This window comes from Cygnus olor, chromosome 8 (assembly GCF_009769625.2).
Source record: "Cygnus olor isolate bCygOlo1 chromosome 8, bCygOlo1.pri.v2, whole genome shotgun sequence".
Classification (NCBI taxonomy): Eukaryota; Metazoa; Chordata; class Aves; order Anseriformes; family Anatidae; genus Cygnus; species Cygnus olor.
The window spans coordinates 12242075-12268022 of NC_049176.1; the positions used below are offsets into that span (position 1 = coordinate 12242075).

At 55.0% G+C, this 25948-nt stretch overlaps 2 protein-coding genes across 3 annotated transcripts in view; one reads left to right on the forward strand and one right to left on the reverse strand.

Annotated features, from left to right (window-relative positions):
- ASTN1 (astrotactin 1) overlaps positions 1–13148 on the forward strand; it is a 44945-nt gene extending 31797 nt beyond the window's left edge. Inside the window, exons 17-23 of the mRNA XM_040565681.1 lie at positions 1318–1586; positions 1766–1899; positions 2248–2399; positions 2605–2740; positions 2821–2921; positions 3731–3914; positions 7010–13148. Coding sequence (XP_040421615.1) covers positions 1318–1586; positions 1766–1899; positions 2248–2399; positions 2605–2740; positions 2821–2921; positions 3731–3914; positions 7010–7244 — 1211 coding nt within the window. The 3' untranslated portion in view covers positions 7245–13148. The remainder of the gene's footprint in view (positions 1–1317; positions 1587–1765; positions 1900–2247; positions 2400–2604; positions 2741–2820; positions 2922–3730; positions 3915–7009) is intronic.
- Positions 13149–15343: 2195 nt separating this feature from the next.
- PAPPA2 (pappalysin 2) overlaps positions 15344–25948 on the reverse strand; it is a 76070-nt gene continuing 65465 nt past the window's right edge. For both annotated transcript variants that reach the window (XM_040565761.1, XM_040565760.1), the window contains exons 21-22: positions 18014–18112; positions 15344–16580 (exon numbers count right to left, since the gene is read on the reverse strand). In XM_040565761.1, coding sequence (XP_040421695.1) covers positions 16506–16580; positions 18014–18112 — 174 coding nt within the window. In that variant the 3' untranslated portion in view covers positions 15344–16505. The remainder of the gene's footprint in view (positions 16581–18013; positions 18113–25948) is intronic.

Sequence of the window (25948 nt, forward strand, 5' to 3'; positions counted from 1 at the left end):
CCCCATCGCAGCCTAGCTGGGGGCTGCAGTGGTGATGAACCTGTAGGACTGCCTGCATCTCACCATTTTCTTCTGCCTCGTGCCCATGCTTTGAAAGCCAAACCTGGGAAAGACCCCATTCCCCAGCCTGGCTGCAACCTTGCCCACCTCCATCACACCCGTCATGGTCTTTGGTGACTGCGGGGGTGATGGCATGCGTTTCTGCCACTCAAACGAGGGATATTTGGGGCTGGTGGTGCTGGAGGGAGAGGCTTTCCCAAGCCCTGTGGCCACCTGTCCTGTCTGAAAGCCCTTTTCCAGTGCAGGACACGGGCTCCCTCCGGCTCTCCCCCTACATTTCTTGGGGGGAAAGGTGGACAGATGCAAAGAGTGAGCCCTGAGGCAGATCCCAAAAAGGAAGCGCTCCTCATCTCCCTTCCCCATAGAGGACACAGAGTGGAGGTGTGATGGATGGACCAGAGAAAATCTTGGTGGGTGGCTTTGTAGCCATCTCAGGAACTTCCTGGCCATCTGCACTGACACATCTTTTCTGCTTATTCTGAGCTCTTTGGATCTGAATCCCTTGCTTTTGGTTTGTCTGCCTCTGGAAGGGATTGGCAGGCTGAGCTGTTTGCCTCTGCAGAGAGCAACGCTAAAATACAAAGTAAAATAAAAAGGAGGAAAGAAAAACAATACAAAATGCCCATGTGCAGGCACACACAGCAGTGTGAGGCACGGCTGCCTCAGCACGGGGTAGGAAGGTAATCTGGGAGCCTGCTGGCTGCCCCATCAGCTCTAGCAATGGCCGCAGCTTTCGGAGCTGTGGGAACGATTGAGGGCAGCTCGGGGCAATTTGCAGCCTGCATTCGTGAGGGTGCTGCCACGTGAAGGCCTTTTGGAGGTGGGAGTCCACATCGCTGCTGTGCACCCGTCCCTGTGGGCGTTCAGTGCATCGATGCCTGGGGGCTGCTGGTCTTGGTGGGGGCTTGTGAGAATCAAGGGAGTGGAGAGAAGAAATCAGCGGTCGGGCTGATTTCTGGGGGAGGCAGCCAGGTTGTTCCTCATGAGCCTCCAGCTGCAAGAAGGAGGCTCCCTCTCGTGGGGACCTGCTGCAAGGGCTGGGGAAACTGAGGCACTGGGAGACAAGAGGCCTCAGTGGATTTTCCTATCCTGATGCCCGCTCTCGACACCAGTGAGCATTTCGTCCCTACAGAGCAGCCCTTACAGACACAGGGGGTCCTCTGGGCACTGCCTGCCATGAAGCCTTCTCTCCTGGGACCGTCCCCTGACCGATGGCTTGGACCCCACCCCCCTGCCCCTCTTTTCCCCCTTCCCCAGGCAACTCCCCCTCGGACGAGTCAGAGGAGCGTGAGCGGGACCCCAAGGTGCTCACCTTCCCCGAGTACATCGCCAGCCTCTCCGAGTCGGGCACCAAGCGCATGGCTGCCGGCGTGCGGATGGAGTGCCAGAGCCGCGGGCGCTGCCCCTCGTCCTGCCCCCTCTGCCACGTCGCCTCCGGCCCCGACGCGCCGGCTGAGCCCATCCTGCTCGAGGTCACCAAGGCGGCCCCCATCTACGAGCTGGTCACCAACAACCAGACCCAGCGGGTGAGAAGCTGGGGGTGGCATCAGGGTGGCATTGGCGGCCCTTGCCCATGGCCAAGACCTCATCCCCAAGGTGGATGGGCCATGCTGAACCATTTGGCCTCACCCATGGGGAACGGATGAGCACAGGCTCTGGTGGTGGGATGTCCACCCAGTGCTCACCCCCTTCTCCTCCCTCCCAGCTCTTGCAGGAGGCCACCATGAGCTCGCTGTGGTGCTCAGGCAGTGGGGACGTCATTGAGGACTGGTGCCGCTGCGACTCGAGTGCCTTCGGGGCCGACGGGCTGCCCACCTGTGCACCTCTCCCCCACCCCATGTAGGTCCCCGTGCCTGGACCCTCGGTGGTCCTGCAAGGGGGTGGCGATGGCCCCACGGTGGTGGGCCCGGGGTGGCTTTGTGGGGCAGGTGTGCGAGCAGAGGGGGGATGTGGGAATCAGGCAGAGGGCGCAGAGATGCAATGCCTTTTCTAAATTCAGCTGGGCGTTGGGGATGGGGTTTTGGATCCATCCTCGTAGAGCAACCTCAAGGAAGGAGCCCTGGGGAGCAGCGTGCCCACAGCCAGGAGGGGTCAGAGAAGGGGGGGTCACCTCTGTCCAGGTGGGCAATGGGGCTGCTGGTAGACCTGGCCCTCTGGGGACACTGACAGGCCGGCATTGCCCCCCAGCCTGCGGCTCTCCACCGTGCACGAGCCCAGCAGCACGCTGGTGGTGCTGGAGTGGGGGCACTCGGAGCCCCCCATCGGGGTACAGATTGTCGACTACCTGCTCCGCCAGGAGAAAGTCACCGACAGGATGGACCACTCCAAGGTGGAGACTGGTGAGTCGGGGCTCCCTCCAGGTGGTGGGTGGGATGGAGGCATTGGAGCAGAGCCTCTGCCTCCCTCTTTGCAAGGGGATGCTGCTAAATATACCTTATCCTGTGGAAAAGAAAGCAGCCCCTTCCTGCCTGCTGTACTGCAGAGGTGCCAGCCCTGGGGACACCGGTACTGTTACCCACGGTGCATCCTTCTCTGTCCCCACAGAGATGGTGCTGAGCTTCGTGGACGACATCATCTCTGGTGCCAAGTCTCCCTGCGCCATGCCAGCCCAGGTGCCCGACAGGCTCTCCTCCACCATCTCCCTCATCATCCGCTGCCTGGAGCCTGACACCACCTACATGTGAGTCACCTCCGCCCGTGGGACGCCACTCGGGTGTGCATGAGGGCTCGGGAGCCTTCACCGCTGTCCTCCTCGGCCAGGTTCACCCTCTGGGGTGTCGACAACACGGGGAGACGCTCCAGGTCCAGTGATGTGACGGTGAAGACACCCTGCCCCGTGGTAGATGATGTGAAAGCTCAAGGTGAGATGGCGGTGGTGCTGGCCCGAGACATCATTTGTACAACTGGGAGTACTGGAAAGCAGCTTTGTTGTGCAAGACGTGGAGACCTGGCTGGGACTCGGGCAGGGCTTGGAAAGGGGGTTCAAAACCACCCCAAATCTGTGCATCTGTGGTCACAGGGTGAGCATGCCCAGGATGACGCTTGGGACCAGTGACGGGGGGTTCCCCCACTGGCATGTCCCCACTGGCTGCTCCTGTCCTGGCTGCAATGTCCCCTTGACCCCTGATGGCCCAGGCAGTGTGTGATGCTGAAGGCTGGCACAGAGGGCAGCAGGAGGAACCCATTCCCCCCACAAACATGCACAGAAACACTCTGTGCTGGTGCTAAGACAGGTGGAGGGGTAGGCACTGGGGACGTGTTGGGCATGGGTGGAGGAGTAGCCGAGAAGGTCTGCCCTGTCCTGCCCAAGTGACTGATAGCATAGGTGATGCCCGAAGAAATCCCAGTTGTGTTCCTTCTGGTAAATAAACGGTATTTCACCACCAGTACCTGATGACACCACCCGTTTCTCCTCCTAATTGGATCAAACTACGGGAGCCTAAATTGGATTGATTAGTCCAGCTGAGTCTGGGTGATGCCATCCTCTCTGTTGTTCCTCCATTGCCTTGATACGACATTAATCATACCCCGGGGGACAAATCTTGGCTGCAGTAAAGGCCACGGAAGATGTGCCTCATGGTTCCACCAGAGCCAAGCGTTATCCTGGTGGGCTTTGTTCTTTGTGCTCATTTCTTGCACCCCGCTGACTAGCCCTTGTCCTCCTGCCTAGAAATTGCTGACAAGATCTACAACCTCTTCAACGGCTACACCAGTGGCAAGGAGCAGCAGACAGCCTACAACACCCTGCTGGACCTGGGCTCCCCCAGCCTGCACCGAGTGCTCTACCACTACAACCAGCACTACGAGAGCTTCGGGGAGTTCACCTGGCGCTGTGAAGACGAGCTGGGGCCCAGGTAGGCGTGGGAGCCGGGTGTGCTTGTTGTGTGTGCGAACACATGCACTGGTCATACGTGTCTGTTCTCCTTCTCCCGGGCTTTGGCTTGACTTGCCTGCATCTCTGTGTGCTGGTCTCAGCATCACCCCAGCAGATGCCTCCTGGGTGCCTCCTGCCCCGTGCTTGTGGAGGCAGCCAGATGTCCCCTTCTGCCCGCCTCCTCCCGTGTCTGCCCCTGTCTGAGTGGTTTCCCAGTAATGTGGATGTTTCCAGGTGGTTTAGCAAGCCAGGCTGAGAAATTATGTGGGCTGCAGTGCTGTTTCATAGCAGCTGGCCTCCACAGAACTGGAGTCCTGAGCCCGTCCCGTATTCAGGATTTCTTCAGATGTACGTCAGCAACAGATCCCATCTGGGAAACGCGCAGTCCCCCTGCTCGACACCTCCTCTCATCAGTCTCACCTCTGGCTCCCTTCCAGCCCTGCTTCTCCAGGTGATCACTGGTGGATTTCTAGCAGAGGATCAGAGATCACACATACCTTTTCTGCCCTCCAAGTCTCCACTAGGGGGGCAAAGAGTATCAGCAGATACCTGGTGGCTGTCTTGCTTGTAGCATCCCTTCACATCCCTCCGAGCTCAGCTTTGCTGGGAAACCCTCCAGTGATCCTCAGCTTCCTGGGGCAAAGCTGGCTTTTCTCCTCTTTCCCCTTTTTCCATTTATTTTCTAAGAAACTTGAAGTCTCTAAGGCAGAGCTTCAAAGCTCGGGAGCAACCTCCCAGTGTACAGAGACTTCTGGTTATGGCTTCATTCCCAGGACGTGAGTAGGACCATCTCCGTTGCCACACGTGAAATCCAGCCCCAGTTTGCACAGCCTGTCTGACATCTGCTGCGGCGGTTTGTGTGAGGAGCAAGTAAAGTGACACACTGGGTTTGTCACACAGCCACTGCCACTGTCCAGGGCAAGCATTGCCATCGGTGCTCGTGGTGCCAGAGAGGAGAGCACGGTACCACCAGGATGTGGGGTGGAAGCTGTCTGCTCAAGCCCCACGGGGCAGAGTGATGTTGGCACGGGGTGACCAGAAATGCCATGGGATGACCCAAATGTTACTGTTTGCTTCAAGTCAGAGGGTTAATTCCACCCGCTGGAAATGCTGGAGAGCTTAGGGTGGGGTGAAGCAAGTTGCTGATGAAGTGCTTGCATGCAGCTCGCGCTGCTTGGAAGGAGAGGCTTAGGCAGCTGCAGCGGGATCTGGTGATGACAAATCTTGGAAAGCAAGCCTCCTGTTTGATCGTCTGCGAGGGCGAAGCATCCAGACTGGTGGTGACAGGACAAATCACTCGCAGCTGACATTGTTTAGCCAGCAGACAGAGGATTTGTGTGGCTGCTGCTGCTGCTCCTTTGAAGTGCTGGACGTGGACCCACGTGAGCAACTCGGCAATGCTCCCCCAGCTCCGCGCTGCCGTGCCGCCTTTGGCTCCGCTCACACTCATCCTCCTGCTCGCCAGGGCTGGCTGCTGGGCTGAGGGAAGCAAGTATTGCGTGCAGATAGCTCGGTTGGGGTTACCAAAGCGAGACGGTCCCTCCCAGTCTGGGAAAGGCTGCAGAGAGCCCTGGACTTTGCATATGAAGATGTGGAGAGGAAGGCGGGTTGTTTTCCAGCAAGCCACAAGTGAAAAGAGGCTTTGGTGCAGATCCTGGTGGAGCTTGTTGTTGCCTGGTGCCTCCCTTTGGGTGGCAGACCTGGCCAGCTTGGAGCTGCAGCCACCTAGAGCCAGCAAGGGGAGAGCTGTGGCTCGCAGCCCCTGCTTATCCAAGCAAGAGTGTGACAAAGGTTTCTGACCCCAGCATCACGATTTGCTTCTTTGCTGCCTGCCCCATGCTGAGTTACTGCAACCACAGGGATGTGTCTCCTCTTCCTTGTCTATGCCAGCCCACTGAGTGACCTTGAAGCTGGCTAGGAAACTCGTTCCAGCCCTTGGGACAACGACAATTTTGTCTGGGTTTCCAGGCACATGTAATACTCACCTGCAAGACACTTCATTTGGATCCATTACCTATACATTTGCCAGATTCCCCCGAGATCACCCGAAGTTCTAGACAAGTTTAAAACGAACATAATGCATTTTATCTGAACAAAGTGTTGCTCTCGATAAGAGCATTAGAAGTGCAACTTTCAGAGAAAAAAGCCTGAAGAGAAAAGGAGACAATTTGGGTCATATTTGGCCAGGATCGCCTGTGCTCCTCCAATAACTAATCCAACACGAGGGGCTGGTGATTTAGCACTTCCTCGTTATCAGCACAAGCCTGCACCAAAGCGGTGCTGCTCTGGGGGTGCAGCAGGGGGTCTGCTGCTGGGGGTGGCTCGTGCCCAGCCCTCCTCTTCCCCTGCCTCTCGACCCCTTCCCCTGGCTTTCTTGGCTGGGTTGCAGGTGCAGCGTGGGCTGCCTGACAGCTCCTTACCAGCCCCTACTGCTCATTTCCTTCTCTGCAACCAGAAAACATGGAAAATACACGTTCAAAAGAGAGGGGGATTTCTCTTTCAGAGCTTTTCTGGGTTAAGCTGATGTTGTATGCGTTGATGTATTCCTTCTAGCTTGCACGCTGTCCTGTGGGACACATTTCCTAAACTGTTATTAAGCATTATAAGTCGTATGTCAGGAGTGTCATTGACTGTACTTACATTTTATGACATCGCATCTTATGGGGCTCATAATAAAACCCCACAAGCCAGCCTAATACAGATGACAGGCGTGATATTTTGAGTGTGTTATTTTTTTTCTCCCTAAATCTCCTTCATGTTCAGTGACGTCCCAGCAGGCTGGTTCCCAACGCTGTGCATTTCTCCTCCACCACATCTCCCTCAGCCACGTGGTGGCAAGGGAGCGATGCTCCCCGCGTGTGCCTGATGACTCCTAGCATTTCTCCCCACTGCCTCTTTGCTCCCACTCTCCCACCCTGTGATGTGGGGTCCCGGAGCTGCAGCGGTGGCAGGTGATGCCACTTGAGATGCTCTTGGGACTCGGGCACCCTTTAACCACCTTTACTTTTCTCTCCCCACGCTCTCGTCCTGCCCTCCCCACCGCTCCCTGTGGTGTTTCCATCGCCCCCGCCGCAGGAAGGCTGGCCTCATCCTCTCGCAGCTGGCAGACCTCAGCAGCTGGTGCCACGGCCTCCTGCAGGAGCCCAAGATCAGCCTCCAGCGCTCGTCCCTCAAGTACCTTGCCTGCCGCTACAGCGAGATCAAACCCTACGGGCTCGACTGGTCGGAGCTCAGCCGGGACCTCAAGAAGACGTGCGAGGAGCAGACGCTGAGCGTCCTCTACAACGACTACGGGGACAAGGACTACTGAGGGATGCAGGCACCCGCCTGCACGCCAGCCCTCCCGGGGCGGCGGGGAGGGTTTTATATATGGACCCACAGCGGGGAGGGGGGGGTGTCTCTGGAGACAAAAATTGGGACCGGGGAGCAAAATGGCTGCTCTGCGCAGTTCTGCCTCAGTATTAGTTTCTTCTTCGGCTTGGCCAAAAGTCTTTCTAGTTAGGAGTCTTGTGGGACCCTGTTTTCTTGGTTTGTTCTGTTCATGTTGCCAAGAGGTTCCTTATGGTGGGCACGGGGGCGTGGAGACGGCAGGCTGGGGGGCATGGCCCTCTGCACCACCCCGTGTCCCTGCCCCAGCCGCAAGGGGCCACTGGTCACGGGAGAAGCACGGTGACACAGGTGGGAAGGGAGAACTGGTGAGACGGAGACGGGGCACGCAGGTCGGGCTGAGATGCTAATGGTTATCGCTGAGCAAAACAGCCACCAGGCAGCCAAGAGGGTGTTTGGGGTGTGGTTTGTTTTTTTTTTTGGTTTATTTTTACAATTGTAAAGCATGAGGTCTGGATGAGACTTGGCTCAGCTGTGGTGTCATTGGCCCAGGTGAGGGGAGGAGACAGGGGCGGCAGTGAGCCCATCTCCTTGGGGCTCCTCTGCCATGGCCAGATCCCTGTTGGCTCAGAGACACAGGGTGCTCTCGGGCAGAGGCAGCCTGGCCGCAGGGCCAGCGGTCAGCTGGACATTGCGATCTTTTTTCTCGTGGGACCAAACTCCTAGAAAGTCAACTCAAAAACCCCTTCCTTTTTTTTATTATTTATTTATTTTTTATTTTTTAACCCACCGTAATAAAGACTTAGAAGCAATGACAAGCTAGCGTTTGTCAAACGCTAAAAAACGGAGGCTGGGCTCCGTTCAGAGCAAACCGTTCCCCAAAACCCCGTTACCACTGATGCTGTTGGAGGCAGCAAACGGCTTCATTTTAGCCTCAGCTACCAGCCTGGTTTGCAGAGGAGGCACCTCTGGACTTGCCAGCTGTGCACCTTTGATCTGGACAAGCCAGGAGTCCTGCAGAGAGATTTTTTACGATGCCTCTTCAGAACAAAATTTCCTTTTCATTTTTCAGTCTTGGCAGGAGCAATCTTCAGCCTTGTCTCTTTTGATTTTCCACCTCGTTCCTCGCGGTACCTGCTGAGGACACGGCTTCAGTATTTGTGCAGCACCGGAGGGGAGGATGCCGTGGCCCGCAGCCGGTCACGGCCACCGGCACCGCGCCGCATAAGTCACACAGCAGCCGATCAGAGCACATGAGCATCCCCCTGCAGGACCATGCTGCATTTTGCCTTTTCCTCCCCATGGGCAGAGCTCTCACGTGGGGGCAGCTAGGCTGGGTGGGAGAGCTGCTGGGCGCAGCCACCAGCAGTCAGTATTACCTGGGCATCCGAGTGTCATTTGTGTAAGGAATTCATCTGGCAGGGCTCAGCGGGCAAACACCCGATTTTTGCAAGAAAGAAGTCTACCAGAGTCTTCAGGCTTCCCTTGACATGTGTTTCCTTCTATTTTGATGTGCTAAACGCTGCCAAGGGCTTGGTGCTTGGAGCAAGCCCAGCACCGTCTCCATGCTCAGGTACACGTGGGCAGGTGCTCCATTTCCTTTCAGCCACGGGGAATCTTGGCTAAGACACTTTGGTTCGGTCTCTTTCTCCTTCCAGCTGATGCTGAGACATCCTTTAACTTCCATCCAGGCAGCCGGCCAGCGGTGAGCAAAGGGCACTTCCGCGCAGTGCCTCGGAGGGATGCTTGGACGGAGGCTGCTCTGGCCCGGATGCGACTTGGTAGCTGGCCATGTAATACCGCTTACGTGGCCTTTATAGGAAATGCAGACGGTTTTCCTTTTGGGAGCAGCCTCCTCCCTTGTGTTGCTTACGAGGTGCAGCAGCAGGGGCAGGGGCGCAGCCTGCCAGCCGTGCACCCTGGCTCTGCCAGGAAAACCCCGCGCGCTCAGTGGCTTTTTCACCCGGACACAGAACTTATCATGGGGCCCTGCGGATGTTTCCGTTCTGCTCCCACTCCACTATTTCTAAGCCCTTGCACGGTCACTTGAAACCCTGCAGAGCCAGGCTGGGCTCTTCCTTGGGTGTTGCCATCGTGCTCTGGCCACGACGGGTCTCTCCTGCTGGAAATCCCCACCCGGAGCTCTCCTTTGAGCCCTGCGGTTGGGTGAGGGCTCCGTTGGCTGGGAGAGGGACACCCCGAGGGTGAGGGCGAGGTGACCCACACAAGATCGGACACCAAGACCCTTGCACGGGGTGGGATTCAGTGTCACCAGCCCATGACAGGCACCACTCTGAGGCACCTGGGTGACTGTTGCGGAGTTGCCACACACCTGTCTCGATGCGGCACATGCCCATTTTCGTGGCAGCCCTTGCCTTGTTCAGCCTTTCTGCTTGGTTTCTCTCTCTGGCTTTGCAGCTCAGAAATTTGCCCAAACTTGTAGGTTTTTTTTGTTGTTGTTGGTTTTTTTTTTTTTTTTTTCCAGAATCCCTGAGTTATAGCACATATGCTCATCTCAGACAGCTGCTCAGACAGCCCTGAGGCGTTCCCTTCCCTGCAGAGCTGGAGGACTTCATCTGCCGAAGGCTCCTGCCCCAAACAGCCACCCCTGGCTCTGCACAGTGTTTCCTCTTGTGGACTCCTGCCTCTTTCCATGCTGCCAACCACAGGAGAAGACAACGTGTTTTGTCCTTTTCCCAACCTCCCTCACCCTCCTGCCCTCTCTCCTAGTTTTATTTCCGAATTAACGAATGACCATTCACCTGAGATGAACCTCTGGGTCATTAACTTTTCTTTGCTGCACCCGTTCCCCTGTAATAGCATTACTACCTTTTACTTGTCGTGCCGTTATTTAACATATAAAGATGGTTTGGTCCTGTTCTTTAAAAAGATGGCTACAATTCATGTTCCTTGATGTTATATTAAAACTCTAATGTGACATTTTACTACTGTAGATTGAAAGTAGGGTGCTCTAGGGTTGGATAGCCACACGGCAAGAAATGCAAAACCCTTCCGGATTACTTTAAAAAAAAAAAGGTTTTAAAGAACAACAACAACAAAAAGGTCACTAGCACTATGTACAACTCCAGGTGATAATTTAACCGACTATTAAACGGAGCTGTTAGTAATCCGTGGCTCTGGCAATCTGGGATGTTTGTTTGCAGTTTTGGTCCAGCTGATGTCATCTCTTGGGAGCGGATGAAAAGCTCCCAGGCTTTGAACTCTTCGCCTCTTCACACAAGTTTAGCATTAGCCCGTCTGCCCACCAGGTTAGCCAAGTCCCAAAGCACGGAAGGACCCTCGCCTCGGTTACCCTTACCTGCTCCACCGGCACAGGAAGGTCCAGATCCCTTTGGGTTTGGGGGAAGGACAGTGTTAACACACCCTCAGAAATGGGGCTTTGCTTCACAAACCTTCATGGATGCCGGGAATTTGGGAGTGGATTCCAAAAAAATGCCTTTTAGCCTGATTGTACTCAGATACAAGGTGGATGGGATCATGCGGTCTGGTGGTCCACCACCCCCTGCTCCACTTGGCAGACCCCTGGCAGAGGACCAGCAGCATCGAGAACATCAGCTTCCTACAAGTGATGCAAAAAGCTGTGCCTGAGCAGGTGTGGGAGACATAAAGGATGCCTTAAAATTCACTTACAATGCAATTGAGCATCCAGAGGCAGCACACTCATGGCGGCAGGGCCCTTCCCCAAGCCTGCTGCATGTTGCCACCAGCCCTGCCAGGAGGTGGGAGACCCGGGGGTAGCTGGGGATTGCTGTGTGCGCAGACAGGATGCCTGGCAGGATATGGGAGAGGGTGGATTTAGGGGCTATGGAGCACAAATCCATAGGAAACCAGACTTCATTCCGCTTCATGGAACAAATTGACTTTTTTTTCTCTTGCCACTGCTGAATTTCAGGAAAATAAGTTAAAACTACACACAATACTTTCCTTCTACTATTTTCCATGCAGCTCACTGCTGTGGCTGCCACCAGCTTGTTGCACAATGACCTGTGAAGGAGGAGGAAGAAGAGAAAGAGAAGGAGGAGGAAGAGGAAGAGGAGAGATGCTGCATGGCAGTGAGATGGGGTCACAGGCATGAACTGCTGTGTCAGAAAACCCTGATGTGAAAGCCACGGGAGAAGGTCACCCCCAACAGGGCAAAGTGGGCTGTAAAGGATGCACCACTAGCTGAAGGGAAAGGCAGCGTTAGGCCCTGGAGAGGGGGTAGACACAGCCCAGCCTTGCTCCCACCAGTGTCTCCCAGCTCCCCAGAAGCAAGCAGGTGTGATTCCCTGATTTTGGCGTTCTAAAATTAAGAAAATCTGCCGGTTTAAGTGCCATTCGGCTCCGTGTGTGTGTGTTGGAAGGGCTGCTGTTGGCCAGCAGACTTTATTTACCCTCTACAAGGAGGTGCTTGCAGGGATTTCTTCATTTTAGAGCAGGCGTGAATGACATCTCAGCATTGCAGCCCTCACGCAAGACACCGTGTCCCCATGGTGCCAGTAGCCACCTCATTTTGTAATTCGGCATGGACTTCTTGGGCATCCTAACTGCTGCCAAAGCTTCCCAAAACCCAGTCTGTGCATCTGGAAGAGCCACCACCCTGCTCGACTGCATGTCCCCCTTGTCTTGGGGACGCAGGGGCCGGCCTCTCTTCCTTCAAGGCTGGGTGGTTGGTGGGAAGGAGGGGATGGGATGGAAAAACTGCTCTTCACTTGGCTACTGCCCTAGACATCAGCCCTGTTTTGTTTTAAGTGCAAACCCCACAGCTGGAGTGCTGGTTGCTTGGTGGCTCCCTCCCATGCTTGAGGCTGTGGTGCCTCTTAATGAATTGTCCTCCATGAAAATCTGGTCCTGGTGGGAATCTGTGCTCTGGGGACATCGGGTGTCATTGGGAACTGCTGTTCCTCCTCCGGGGAGTGGCGAGAGGCTTCCTGCAAAGACCAGGAGCAAAGGAGGGGCTGGTGCTCACCAGGGGGAGGTGTGTGGCTGCTGGAGGAGGAGAGGGAGCAGGGTGTAAAGTCAGGACAAGGGACGTGGCAGATGGAAGATAATGCAGAGGGAGGCTTGGGATGGGTTGAGCATCCCCAGCAGGAGCACCCCAGACCCCCCCCGGCATGCTGTGAAGGGCAGTGATGGAAGCAGCCCTGCTGTGTCCCCACACCCGGCATCCCCAGGGCTTGCCGTGGCCTGCCTGCCTTCCAGCAGCAGCATGAGCCCGGGCGGCTCAGCTTGTTTCCATCAGCACATCTGGCTCCAATTGCTGGCAGAAGGAAGGGCCCCACACACCCAGGCCGCGGTGACAAGGGGACGGGTGTTCAACAGCACCGAGCCGCCCTCGCTCCCCCCCCCCCCCCAGGTGTCTGGTGATGGAGCAGGGCTCACCCAGCACACAGCCAGTGCGAGGGGCTCTTCCTCGCATGTTCTCTTCCCATCGCCCCTCTCTGGGGCTGGGGCCAGTGACATGCTCATGCCAGGAAGAAATTTGGGATCTTACTGCCTTCTGTAGCCTCAGCGCTGCCCCACAGCATCCATCAGCCCCCCAGCCCCCTGCCGTCGCTTGTGTTTTCCAGTCCTTCCCAACCTTTCCGCTCACTCGGCCGTGACTCACCTTCTCCGGCATCTGCAAGGGAGGCGTGCGGTGGAGGAAAGACAAACAGCTCCTAGCTCGGGTTTGGGCTGCTCAAACCCTGCCGTGGAGCTGCCAGAGGGTGCAGGGGCTCCCTGGGGACCACCCCGCACTGGGGCAGGTGAGCGCTGAGAGCCAGTGTCCCAACAGGGGGACATTGGCTCGTGGGCTACAGCCGTGGTCTGACGGGGGGAGAGGCTTGGAATAGTCTCATTGGCAACAGGAAAGAGAAGCCCTGGAAGCTCTTTTCCCCAAAGTCTACAAGAAAGAGTATTTCCTCTGAACAAACCATCCTGGAGCCCCAAGGACATGACCAAACAGCGGGCTGGTCCCGGTTGGGATGTGGCCACCATCTGTGGATGTCCCCTGTCTTGGGGACATAGGATGTTTGCGGGATTTGGGGACATCCATGGGACCGGGCTCAGCTGATACTGTGGCATTAGCTTGTCCTGGTCCCCGTTACACTCCGTGATGGTGGGTGCTGAAGTCACTGGCATCCCTTGGGCTCACCACCATCTGATGGCAGAACTGGAGCCCAGCACCATGGTGCCACCCACCTCATGCAGGGCTTTTTGTCTGTATGTGCAAAGAATATGTGGTTGTTAAAAATTAAATTAATAAAAGGCTTTCTAAAATTATTAAGCACCTTTCTTACTGTTTTTGGTTTTAACTCCCTTGCCAGGGTGCCACTTGGCGTGTTGGGCACTGATGTGAGCCATCCCGTGCTCCCTGTCCCCAGGGAGGTGGCACATGAAATACACAAACACACAAATTTCCTACTTTTATGGTGAGTTAATTACCAAAAGACACCTGCTGTGGGCCAGTTTGTGGCATAAGCAGTGAAAGGCCACTTGGCACAAAGAGACAGAGGTGATGGTCACCCTTCTTGCCTGGCTGCAAAATTGTCCTTGCATCTGACGGCACAGCACAGCTGCCTGGGTGGTAGCCTTAAATGTGGAGGGCATTGAGGTCCCCCCAGACCCAAAAAGCCTTCTCCTGGTGGGCTGGGACAGTGCTGGGGGAGTCTGTGGTTTGGGGCAGAGGAGGGCTGTGGGTCGGGGGGGGCAGGAGCCGCCGGACCACCTCTGTCCCTAGCCCGGACCCCATCAGCTGAAGCAAAGAGGCAGGAGAGGTGGTGGATGAGAAGATTATTTATTTTTCATAGATTTTTATAAAAAATAATTATCAAATACAAAAAAATAAAAATAGCAGCAGCCTCCGTTGTGAATAAAACCCTAAAGGGGACAAAAACCGCTCAGTGTCGCTATAGAAGAACAATATTTCGGTATGTAGAAGCTATTCAGCCATGAGAAGCACAGATCTCTACCAGCCAACCCAGCACCTCCAGCCCCACGTCCCTTCCTGCCCTTGGTAATCAGGGACAAGCCATGACTGAGACCAGGATTTTCATGCGAAAAGTGTACAATTTCAGCATCTAAACACATAGGTGCCCAGGTAACGCTGACATCAGAAAGGTGACAAGATGCCAAGGCTTGAAATTCTCCCATCTCCCTCTGCGTGTCACCCTCATCCTGTGTATGTGTGGCCACCACAACCCCATGGCCACCAGGTCCCCATGGTGTCCCCCACTCCCGCTGTGCCTGTGTCTGGGGGGCCCTGGGGGTTCCCTTCCCTGTGATGGAGTGGGATGGGACACCTGAGCTGCACCTTCCATGGGGCATCAGACTCACAGAGGGCTTTTTTTTTTTCCCATTTCCTTTTTTTTTTTTTTTTGGATTGAAAAGTTGCTTGAAGCCAAAAAAATGCAGCTCTGCCAAACTGATGGTACATTTGGGTGAAAAGATGGGGTGTTTTTGCTTGTGCATGACAGGACCAGAAATGTCAAGAGGAGATGGGTCCCAGCACCCCCTTGAGCATCCCTGCCTGGGCCAGGGCAGGCAGCGAGGGCAGGACAGGATGTGACCAGCCCCGGGTAATTGGAGCACTCAGGATAGGGAAAGGGCTTGGAGAAGGACACGGCATCTCCTGCCTGGGTACTGGTGTGATGTCCAGGTGCCTCTGCCCCCTGCTCCTCTCCTCCAGCCAAATATAACTTTGGGAGATGCCTGACAAAAAGGGCTGTGAGGAGGATGCTAGCAAAAGCCAAAGGATGCCTTGAAAATCCCTGGTCTCTCCACACCGTGTCACCCTCTCTCCATCGCTCCTGCACCAGACAAACCCTGGCTTGGAGCCTGACTCCACTGGCCCAGGCCAGGCACCGAGGATGCAGCTGAGCAGCCTTCGGCCTCCCAGCCCGAGCCTGGGGCTGCAGAGCCTCCTGGACACCGATGGGTTTCCGTGCTCCTGCTCTGGGGTCCCTTCTCAGCTCTCCTCCTTCCATTCCTTTTCTCTTTGCAGCACAAAACCATCAGTGACAGCCCCAGCTGGAGCTGGGCCCTTCCCAGCCTGCCACATTATGGGGCTGGCCCGGGCTCCCAAGCCAAGCTTCTGGGAGGGCAAAGTTTCTAGCTGGGCCTTTTTGGGGTGAGGAGAGAATCTGAAGATTCTCACTTGGTATCTACAGGAGGAAGAAACTCATGGACTGGATGTGCAGCGCAATGGGCTGGGCCACGAAGATAGCAATAAGGAAAAGCTCAGCAGGAGAAGATGATGCTCAAGGTGTCCTGACAGGTCATCTGGGTCCTGTCCCTCCCTGTTCTACAGGGCCTGGTCTCCCCCAAGATCTGCTGACTAAAGCTCATGCTTGGAGATGTGGGGAAAGGAAAGAAGGGCCACTTCAGCTTCCTTCATCTCAGAGCATCACAGTTATTCCAGCTTGCCCGTCACATCCCTCGTCTAGCTGGATCTCACCAGCTGTGGTGAGTCCAGGGCACAGCAACACTTCTCAACCTCAAAATCCTGTTGCAGGACCAGCAGCAGGCAAACCCCAAGGCCAAAACTTGCCTTCAGCGGATACCGAGAATACCTCGAGGCCCTGGCCTCCATGCCTCCCACCTGGGAGCTCTCTCCTGGCTTGGCTGGGATGTTTGGCTTCTCTCTCTGTCCTCCTTCCAGCTCCCTCTCAGCAAACGAGGGGGAATTCCCTGCTCTTCCCGCCCGGACCTGCCCTTTTGCCAATGGTTTGTACTTCACAGCAGCATGGGTGTGTGACAAAGGGTATCCTTTCTCAGGTTCATCAAGAGCAAAGAAAATATAATATATATTTTTATATATTATATATATATATGTATATATATATATAATTAAGTTTAAATATTTGCGGAGATCACAACTACCTTGACCTTGCTAAAAGAAGCCTGTACAGCAGAGGGAGGGGGGTGAATAGTGACAAAATCCAGAGCAAAGACAAATGCTCAGACGCTGGTCCAGGACACACGTCCGTGGCAGCGTCTGGGCTCTTGGTGCTGGACCCTGCGCTGAGCCCCTCGGGCCAGACCCTGAAGTCCCGGGCAGGAGCCTGTGGGGCAGGGTGCGGTGATGGGGATGGGACCGCCTGGCCTCCTGTTCCACAGCCACCACCTGCTCGGTGGCTTCCACTGCCATCCTCCTGCACGGCTTGTCCTCAGGCCTCCTGCCCCCGGCACCCTGCCACCACCCGTTGGTGCCCCTTCGCTCCTCAGGCGCTCGCCTGACCGACAGAGGTCCTCCACGGCCCCGCTACTGGTTCTCCTCCGCCGCCGGGTCGCGGCACGTGCATTCGTCCTGGTCACAGTCAGCAGCAAATGGGATCACCTGGAGGGACACAAGGGAGAGGTAAGCCCAGACCAAGCCTCCGTTTCGAGGTCCCTGGCCTGCCAGCAGCCCTGCAGCCCCACCAACCCTCTCCACCTCGGTACGGACAGACTCTGGGCTGATGTTGGTGTGGTGGTGACTGCTAGGCTCTACGTTCACCAGAAAACAGCTCCACCATGGGGTGTCCCCAGTGGTAGCTGCGACCCACAGCTGAGGTTTGTTCTTAGCGTTTTCCTCTTCAGTAACTTGCATTTCAAATTTTGCCATCAGGGTCAGCTTGAGTCTTGTGCTCCGAAAGTCAAACCCCTGGGAGAACTGTCCCCTGGTGAGTGTTAACCATTTGGACTAGGTGAGGCACGTCTAGATTTCAGTTTTACTTTGACCCATGGTGGAAAGCCCCCTGTGTCCATGCCTGAGCCCGTGGTGCTGTCCTTCAACCTACTGCTGGCTCTTCCCGGCTCAGCCATAGCACGGAGGTAGCACAGCCTCGTCTTTTGCACTCCTTGGAGGAGCTCGTGCTGCTGGAGAGCTGGGACCTGGGGGGGACACGAACTGGGGCTGGGTCTCCTGAGAGCCATGGGACTGAATCCCCCTGCCTTCCACTGCAAACCCATCCTTTATTTTGGCCAAAAATGCAGATGTCTCAAACCCTTGAGAGCCATGCCTGGCTCTGAGATGTGATATCGGTACACAGGTTTCACTCATCACTTGGGTGTAAAGCCTTTTCTCTCCTATCTCAACTGGATCTTCCCAGGATTTCATTTTTCCCTTTCTCTCTGTATGTGTGTGTGATGAAAGGAAAAATGATTCAAGCTCCACAACAAAGACGAGAAGATCCAAATTCACATATTTTTGCAGTGAGAAATTATCTCATGCCCTATGGTTTGTTTTGCTGTTGGATATGTTTAGGAAGGATGGGCTGTGAGTACTGGATAGTGAGTTAGATGGGAGGGGTGGTTGTGGTGGGAGACAAAGAAGGGTCTGCGCAACTCTTTCGCTGAGTTGCTCCCTCTGTGCTATTCCTCCTTCTTTCCCCCGAGTACTGGGAGGGAAACACAACCCACAGCAGATGCCAACGGACCGTGCCAAATGCCAAAGTCCCTTGAGATTGCTCTGTTATACAACAAGGTGACTTCTGACTCACCATGACTAGCACTATGATGGAAATCATTTCTTTGGGACTTATTTCCCAAAATGAGAGGGAATCCTGTGAGCTTCAGCGGGAGCTGGGTTGAGCTCTCAGTCCCACTGGCGTGGGTCCAAACCTCACTGTAATCAGTGGAACCGATGTCTATCAGCTTCAGCTGGCTTTGGTTTAAAATCATGGGTTTATTGATGGGAGAATTGCCTTGCAGGCCAGTTTCTGCAGCCAGGAAAGCTGAACAACATGGCTAGCAGTGACCACTTTATCCTAAACCCAGGCCTGCACTCACCTTCCTGGAGGACAGTGTGGAGGAGCAGCAGTCACCCCCATCATACTGGCAGTATGCCCGGTTGTTGATGGTGTCACACCAGCCATCTGCTTGGAAGGGCTAGAGAGAGGAGCCGTAGACGAAAGGGTTATTCAAAAGTGGAAGGTTCCCCTCAAAAGCAGAGATCCTTGGTCCTCAGCAAGGCCACCATGCACCCCTGATGAGGCAGGGCCTTGTTCCAGGATGCACAACCCACCTCAAGCCAAGGGCCACCAGAAGATGGTGCTCGCGGGGCAGCAGCTCTGGGGTGGGCTTCCTCTGCCCAAGGGAATTGTGCCAGGAAACAAGAAGGCAAATCCACACTGCTCAAGAGTGCCCCAGACTGAGTGCCACAAGACCCCATCCCATGCAGCACTTCTCCACAGAGCCCAGCGCAACCCACCTAGGAGTGAGTTCACCACCTCATCTGCTCGTCCACCTTCTAACACCGTCCTCATGCAATGCCCCCGTAATCCTGCTCTCTGCGTGCTCACTGCCAGGGCAGGGTTCGGTGAGAGGCTGGCCCAGCTCTTCCCTCCATCACCCCTCTTCCCAAAGAGCTTGGCCCTGAGGTTGAGCCTGGTGACCTGGCTTGGGCAGCTAAGAACAGAGAGGCTGTTATGAGGAGCAATGGAGCATCCCTTGGACTATGAGAGAGGTTTGGCAAGGTCAGGAGTCTCCCAGAAGCACTTGTGCCCAAGCCAAGCCAACACTGGCAAGTGCTGGTTGCAAGGACTAAGCCTTTTCCAGAATGCTCCTGGTATGGCCCTACCCCAGGGGACATTCCCCCAGATTCCTCTAGGCTCTCCAGTGGAGGCTCTAGCCCAGTCCACAGTGCACGGCTCTGCCAAACCTTGCCAGGTTGGACTGCAAGGGTATTATCTGGTGTCTGGGTGGGAAGAAGAGAAGGGATCTTTGATCACTAGCTCCCTGTAGGCAAAATCCAACTCTGGCATCAGCCTACTGATGAATCAGTGGGGGACCCACCTGGTCCCCTGGGGGTAACAGTGCCCAGCTTGCCCTTGTGCAGCCCAGACAAATGCCCCATCATTAGCAACCTCCTGTACTTTCAGCTGTAATGTGGAAACAGAAAGCTATTCCAAGAGAATAGCTTTCTGACCAGAAATATTAAATGGCACAAACAGCCATTCAGAAATCCACTTTATTTTCTTTTTCTTTCTTTCTTTCTTTTTTTTTTTTTTTTATGTTTAGTTACATGAGTCATCTGATCAGAGAAGAGAAACAAGCAACTGGAGCTGAGCAGCAGCCAAGTGGGGCTGCGAAACGAGGCCGTGCGACGGGTGCAACCAAACTGAGTGCATGTGGAGCACTTGCAAAAAACTGTCAGGAACGATCTGCAGCTGAGGTTTATTTATCGCAGATCCACATCAGCCCCGCCAAGCAACAACCGAATGTGCTAACAGAACGGAGAGGCCATTCATTAGCTGGGTGATTATTAATGAAATAATTCTCCCGCTCTGCGCTGGTAGCTACTGGCCCAGCAACCGTGGCCGTCCTCCAGGAGGACTGCTGTCATCAGAGAGGCTCCTGGTGGAAACCTGGCCATCCCTTTGCTCATGAAAGCAGCCAGCCCATTTCACTGGGTCTGGAGGCCCCAGGTGACAACAGGGCTTAGGGAAACATAACCGACCGCAGCCTTTGGTGGCCACTCACCCACAGTGCTGCTGAACCCCATAGCAGCCTGCAGAGAAATGTCACCGCACTGGGACCGCCCCGCATCGACCGTGCTGAGGCCAGCACGGTGATAACGCCACCGATTCACACCAGACGAGCCCAAACCAGGAAACCAACGTGTCTTTTTGTCAGCCCCAGACTGGGGCCCAACACAGCCCTTCTGCTTCCCCCACTGCAGGGAACAGGCGCAGGGGTTATGGTGAGCTGCTGAGCCCGCTGGCGCTAGCACTGCTGCAGCCACCTACAGCCCCTGGGGCTAACCCGGGCAGCTGAGGAGGGGTTTTCTTTTCGTGCCCCCAGCTGCTCATCCAAGCCTCTTTCCACCCCAGGAACCACTGCACCTGACTTCCCAGGGAATGTGGGCAAACAGCACAGCTGCCAGAAGATGCACGAAGCCCTGAAGCCAAGCCCTCTGCAAAGCTTGCCCTGGTGCTGGCATAAGCCCAGGGAAAGGGGGCTCTGCATGATGGCTCTCAACTTGTGTCTCGCAGAAGTCACCAGCACTCCCAGCCCCTTGGGAAGCTAAGGAGGACTGCTGGAATTTCTCCCATGAGGAAACTGAGGAAGAGAGGCAGGGTGGTTGCTGGTTTTGGCCAGCTGAGCCCCACATTGGTTCTCCATGGGGACATCCACCTCTGTTTGAAGCCCAGAGGACCTTGGGGTGCGATTTCACCAGTGCAATAGGGCACACACTCCTCGTCTTCTTCCAAAGAAAAGCTCCGGTGGCTCTCAAATGACAGCGAGCAAATGTCTCTGGGCCGAGACATGGTGGGCTTGGGTGGTGATGCTGGGGCTGGCAGGTGTGGGGACGCAGGCTGGGGGCTGGCTGCTGGCGGGGACGCGCTCTGGATGCGATTTGCTTTCGCAGCGGAGTTTTTCCTTGAGCTTTGCTCCATGTGTCATGACTCACTGGCAAAACAACACCTGCTGCTCCTGCAGTTTCCATCTAATTACTGCAGAGGATTGCCGGTCCCTGCTGCACAGGTCTGAAATGATTTCCAGATTGTGTCTTGTGTGCAAGGTGGGGGAGGACAGAGGCAGGGACAGGATGAGCAGGAAGAGGCTCTTGCTTTCTCCCTACACCTATTAGGGCTAATTGCCCCCCTCCCCTCAACCCGCCGGAGCCCGTACCCCACCCTAAACAAATACAGGCTCCTATGGCAACACTTGTTGGGGAAACTTAACAGCTCATGCTCCGAATTACATTGGAAAAACATATGAGGGGAAAATAAGAAATGACTAATTGGACCGGAGGCTCCAGAGAGCCAGAAGCATGGGTTGGGGACCGCCAGCCCTGCTCCTCGCAGCCCCGGGATGGGCTGAGACAGTCTCAGTACTTACAGGGCTGCAGCAGATCAAGGTGAGCTACCAGGGACGGGCTGGCGAGGAGATGCTGCACCTCTCAGCAGATCCCCAGGGGAGACACCACGAATCCTATCACTTTGCCCAGAAAGCCTCCAGCTGGTTTCAGTCTTTGCAAGCAGAAAGAGAAAACTATGGTGCTGCTGGATGCCCTTCATTTATGGGGACACATCCGTGGGCTTTGGCTTTCCTCTGTCCATACTTGCATCAGTCTCATTGAGGTCTTGCACGAGTCATGGCCAGGGAGGACATGGGCAGTGCAACCAGCTACAAACAGGTGATGTGAGAGAGAAAATCACCTACAGACACCTGCAGCCTGTCTTTGAGCCATGCAGCTCTGCAGGAAGCAATGCCGGCATGGGGTGAAGGGAGGTTGGAGCATGCCGGTGACTCCCAGAAGGACCTGTAAGTGTTTTAGGATGTGACAGGGAGCTGCTCAGCCAGGCTGCGTGCCACCGTGAGCCGGGCTATGTCATCCATCTTCTTTGTTCAGACAGGAGCATCGCCAGGACATGTGTTAGCACGTGGAGATCAGCATCTGGCAGTGCAGGGCCCGGGCGATGCGCTGCCCTAATAAAAAGAGTAACCGCGCATCCAGTGTTTTGCTCACAGCTTTTTCCTCCAACCCTGCAGAGCCCCCAGGGCTGGGGCTGAACTCACTGGCTCTGTCCCCACGGCTGGCTGATCCAAATCTGACTGTTCAGGGAGCCCCAGGGCCACCTCCTTGGCTTTTGCCCCAGTGTCATCGGTGAGGTGGACAGGGTCCAGATGCTTTCTTCAAACCGCCTTATAAGTGAGTTGATTCACTGCAAAAGAGCCTGGAAGGGTGTGACAGGAATGGTGGTGAGCAAGACAGCTGGAGAGGCTGGGTTTGGGGAAGGCAGCGAAGCACGATGGATAAACCACAGATGCCATCAGTACTGCACATATTTTGGTGCTGTGTCACGGGCAGTTGGTCAACAGTATTTCTCAGGAATGCAGGTTTTGCTCTGGTTGAGCAGACCTGAAGCCCCAGTACCTTGCTTTTGGCAATGACCCATTCCAGATGCTTCAGAGGAAGGTTGAAAAAAGAAAAAAAAAATGCAGCTTGCACCTGGCCAATTATGTACTGCACAGCTCTCCTGCACTGCTGTGGAAAATGCTTGTGATTTCAGTCTGCCCCTAGCTAGAAAAAACCCAGATCCTCATTTTGGGGGATTAAATCCAGCCCCAATAAGCAAATGTTTTCCCCCAGCCTCCAGGAGGCTGTGCAGGTCCTGGGCTTTGCAGCCATGGTGATCCCATCCAAAGAGGACACGCAGGTCCTCACGTCCTTCACTTTGGGCATCAGTATTTTGGGCTTTGATGTGGAAGGCTTCAGACAATGTACATGCCGGGATGGCCACCTGCCACCCCACAGGTGCCTCTCTGGAAAGCTGTAGCTTTCAAAGCAGCCCCGGAGGAGCATCATTTTGGCACGGGGACCAGCCCTGGAAAAGTTGCTGCTGCTCTCAGCCCCACATCTTGTGCATCGGCTTCGTCGCTGCTGCTTCTGCTCTTGTGGCATGAGTGTCTCCCAAGGCTTGGGTGGGAAGACTGGAGAAGACTGAAGGGAGATGGTGCAACAAGGGAGACAGGGATGTGACTAAGTGATAAACCTCCACCAGGCACTTGCTCCCCTAGGAGACAGCTGCAGATCTCACAGCATGTATGAGAAAGCTGCTGCAGGGTGGAGGATGGTGAGCACAAGAAGTCTGCACAAGACCTGGGCCACCATAGTCCCCAGGCAAGGTGCTTCAGAGAGCTCTGCTATTTCAGGATGTCTCTTGGAGGACGTGAAGGGTGCCCAAAGCCTTGTTAAAAAGCTGGTTCACTCAACCCTGCTGTGCATCCACCACCCCACAGTCTTTACTTGGGTCCCTAAAAATTCCCCTGTGGAAAAATCCCTGTCTCCATCCCTTCAGCATCACTCCAAACCGCTGTTCCCTTACAGAAAACACAGGCTGCTTTCAGTCCCTCCAGCCACAGCCACAGCTAAAGGGATGCTCCAGCACAGTGTCCCCAGGACACATCCCTTCCTTGCACACACTGACACTGGTGGGGCAGAGAGCCCGGCAATTCTTGGCTCCCCTGGCTTGCCCAGGGAAGTTGACGGGGAATGCAGACTGTGGGAGGAAATGACAATGTTCATTGTTTGGATTAAATATTTTTCTTGGCCCTCTCTCTGTTGCAGCGTGTCTTTTATTTCATTATTTTTTCTCCCCCCTCCCCGACACCCCAAGCACGCTGACTTTCCCTCTCTCTTTCCTGAGGCTCTCCAGCACGCAAGGAGGAAATCAGCTCCGAAAAACACAGGGAGGGACAGAGAGGGAACAGAGCTGGCTTCTGCTCAAAAGTTTTTTTGGGATGCCTCGCTGCCCTGAGCCACTTCAAACAGCAAGCAAGTGCTACCTGGCCGACTTCACGCAGGGAAAGAGAACTCTAGAGAGGAGAGATCGAGAAATTTGGGAAGAAGCACCTGGGACGAGTGGCTCGAGGAAGAGGAAAGAGAAATTCCTGCAGATCCAGTGCTTGACCCAATATTTCTGCACTACCTAGTTTCTGTGCTGCTTTTGAACAGTCACAGCTGTCCCTTGGAGCCACGTGCCCACAGGATGGCTTGCTTGGAGAATTCACAGACCCGCCCCAACACCTCTGACACAGCCAGAAAGCAAAACAGAGAAACACCAGTTGTTTCTGAGTTTGCTGGTGTCTCTGAACCATTCCTTATCAGCACAATGTGCAGGCTGCTTTCATCACCTTCTCAGGTCTTCAGGAAAATTTGCTCCAGTTCTGGCATCCTATGGCCCACGCCTCATAAAGAAAACAGAGGCTGGCTGCTTGAGAAAGAGCACTCCACGTACTCGAAGGAATACTTGAAGGAAGAAGGGATGGGCTGAAAGGAGGCAACCTGCTGTCTGGTTTCAGCCTATGTGCCATCACTTGGACTGTGGTGCCCAAGGCAAGCAAGTAACTGCTCGGCTCCCAGCAGCCTTGGTAATTTGGAGGTGCTGCAGGCAAAGAGGGTCCCGTGGACATCGGGTTTCCTGCAAACATCTGGGCCCAGGGATGTTTCTTCAGCCCTGACCCTCGCTCCTCAGAGAGCCTGCATCTCAGCAGATGGCAATCTGGAAAGGGCTCTGCACAGCCTACGGGGGCAAGAGGGAAGGAGGGGATGCAAAGGTGGTGTAGGTGTAGGTGAACACCACGTGAGAGAAGATCTTTGCCTGAATAAAAGCATCTGTGTCCATGATCTGGTCATGGTGGGCTCCCCTTAGCCTCATCCTTTCTACACCCTGATCTCAGTGCTCACAGAAGATGAGGGGAGGAAGCACCCAGAAGCAGCAGAGAGCAGGCAAGGGGGAGCACAGGGAGATGCTGCACGGAGACAGTGCTCCTGGCAAGCCCAGGGCTCCCCGAGGTGGGCCCCCACATGCAGGAAGCCTGGGCTTCCCCTGCCACGAGCACCAGCCTGCCGTCCTGCCCCAGCACCTCGCCTGCTGCCCAGCAGGGGATCTCCTGCCAAGCCGTTCGTGCAAAATATGTTGCAGGATAGAACGGGTTATGGAAAACAAGCCCTGAAAACCACAAGGGCCTCCTGACCCACTTGTATCTGGTTTCTGCCAAGTTCTTGTTACAGATCTTAAACAGAAAGAAAAACAATGTACGAGGGATGAAGGAGCTGAAGGGGAATATTCGTGTTGGAAGAGCAGTTGGCTGGGCTATGCTTGGGGATGTTTGTTTATTATCCAATGCAACTCGCTGATTTTTATTTCAGCGGGTGCTTTCAGTGGCTTTCCACTCCTCTGTCTGTGCCCCTGGCTGCACAAAGGCACTGCAGAGAGTGGGGAGAGTGGGACGGGGGGCTCTGCAACCTGTCCCTTTCACCATGCTCCTGTGTGATTGCTTTGCTTCCCTCTGGTTGCTTTGTCTCTTAAGAAAATGTGATCTCTGTAATCACACTCCACATGTGTGCAGGGGACAAAGGTTCTCTCCTGCTCATATAGCCCTGCCTGGTCCTTTTTGTATCTCTTTAATAAGGATCCTATGCCCACCAATATTTTAAATCCCTTTCTGAACTTAAAGCTACTGCCCACCTCTGCAGCCTCACCTGCCAGCCAGGTTCAGAGTTCAGGGCTCACTGTGTACAAGATATTTTCTTTCACCTGTTTGAAACCCCCTTGCCAGCCTCTGGCAGTGCTCCCTAGTTCTGCATCCATCTTACCCAGCACTTCTGTGACTTGGCAAACCTCCAGCAGCCTCCTGCTCTCCAAGCTGGAGAGTCCCAGTCTTTTCAGGATGCCTAGCTGTGGCATCCCTTTAATCACTTTGATTGCTTCACTGCATCCTCTGGAGATGTGGAGGCCAACATGGCACACACCAACCGATACGCGAATGTACCAGAGTCTTGGGCAACTCACAGAGTCCTTTCTGATCACCTGGACCACAAGGGCTTGTAGGCTTTGGCAAGACCCCTGAGGGAACAGGAGTCACACAGCCTCCTGTTTGCTTACAAAAAGAGCAGTAGGATCCTCTCCCCATTTTCAAAGCCAGGTGGCAGGCAGAGGAAGAGTGCAGACTGGATAAAAGAGTCACAAAATGCTCCCATGGGGATGGGAAATGAGGTAGTGGTGATATGAGCAGGATGAGAGGGTGACTTTAAATTCTGGCCCCGCTGAAGCACCTGGTTGCTCCAGAGAGTCTCCTTGCAGAAGCTGGGTCACCTGCAGTCCTCACTGCCCTAAGCACCAGGAGAGCAGAAGCAGGTCTCTCTCGGAGCACAGCATCCCACCAGCATCATGCTCCTGCCTGGTTTCCTGAGCTGAGCTTTGCCATGGCATA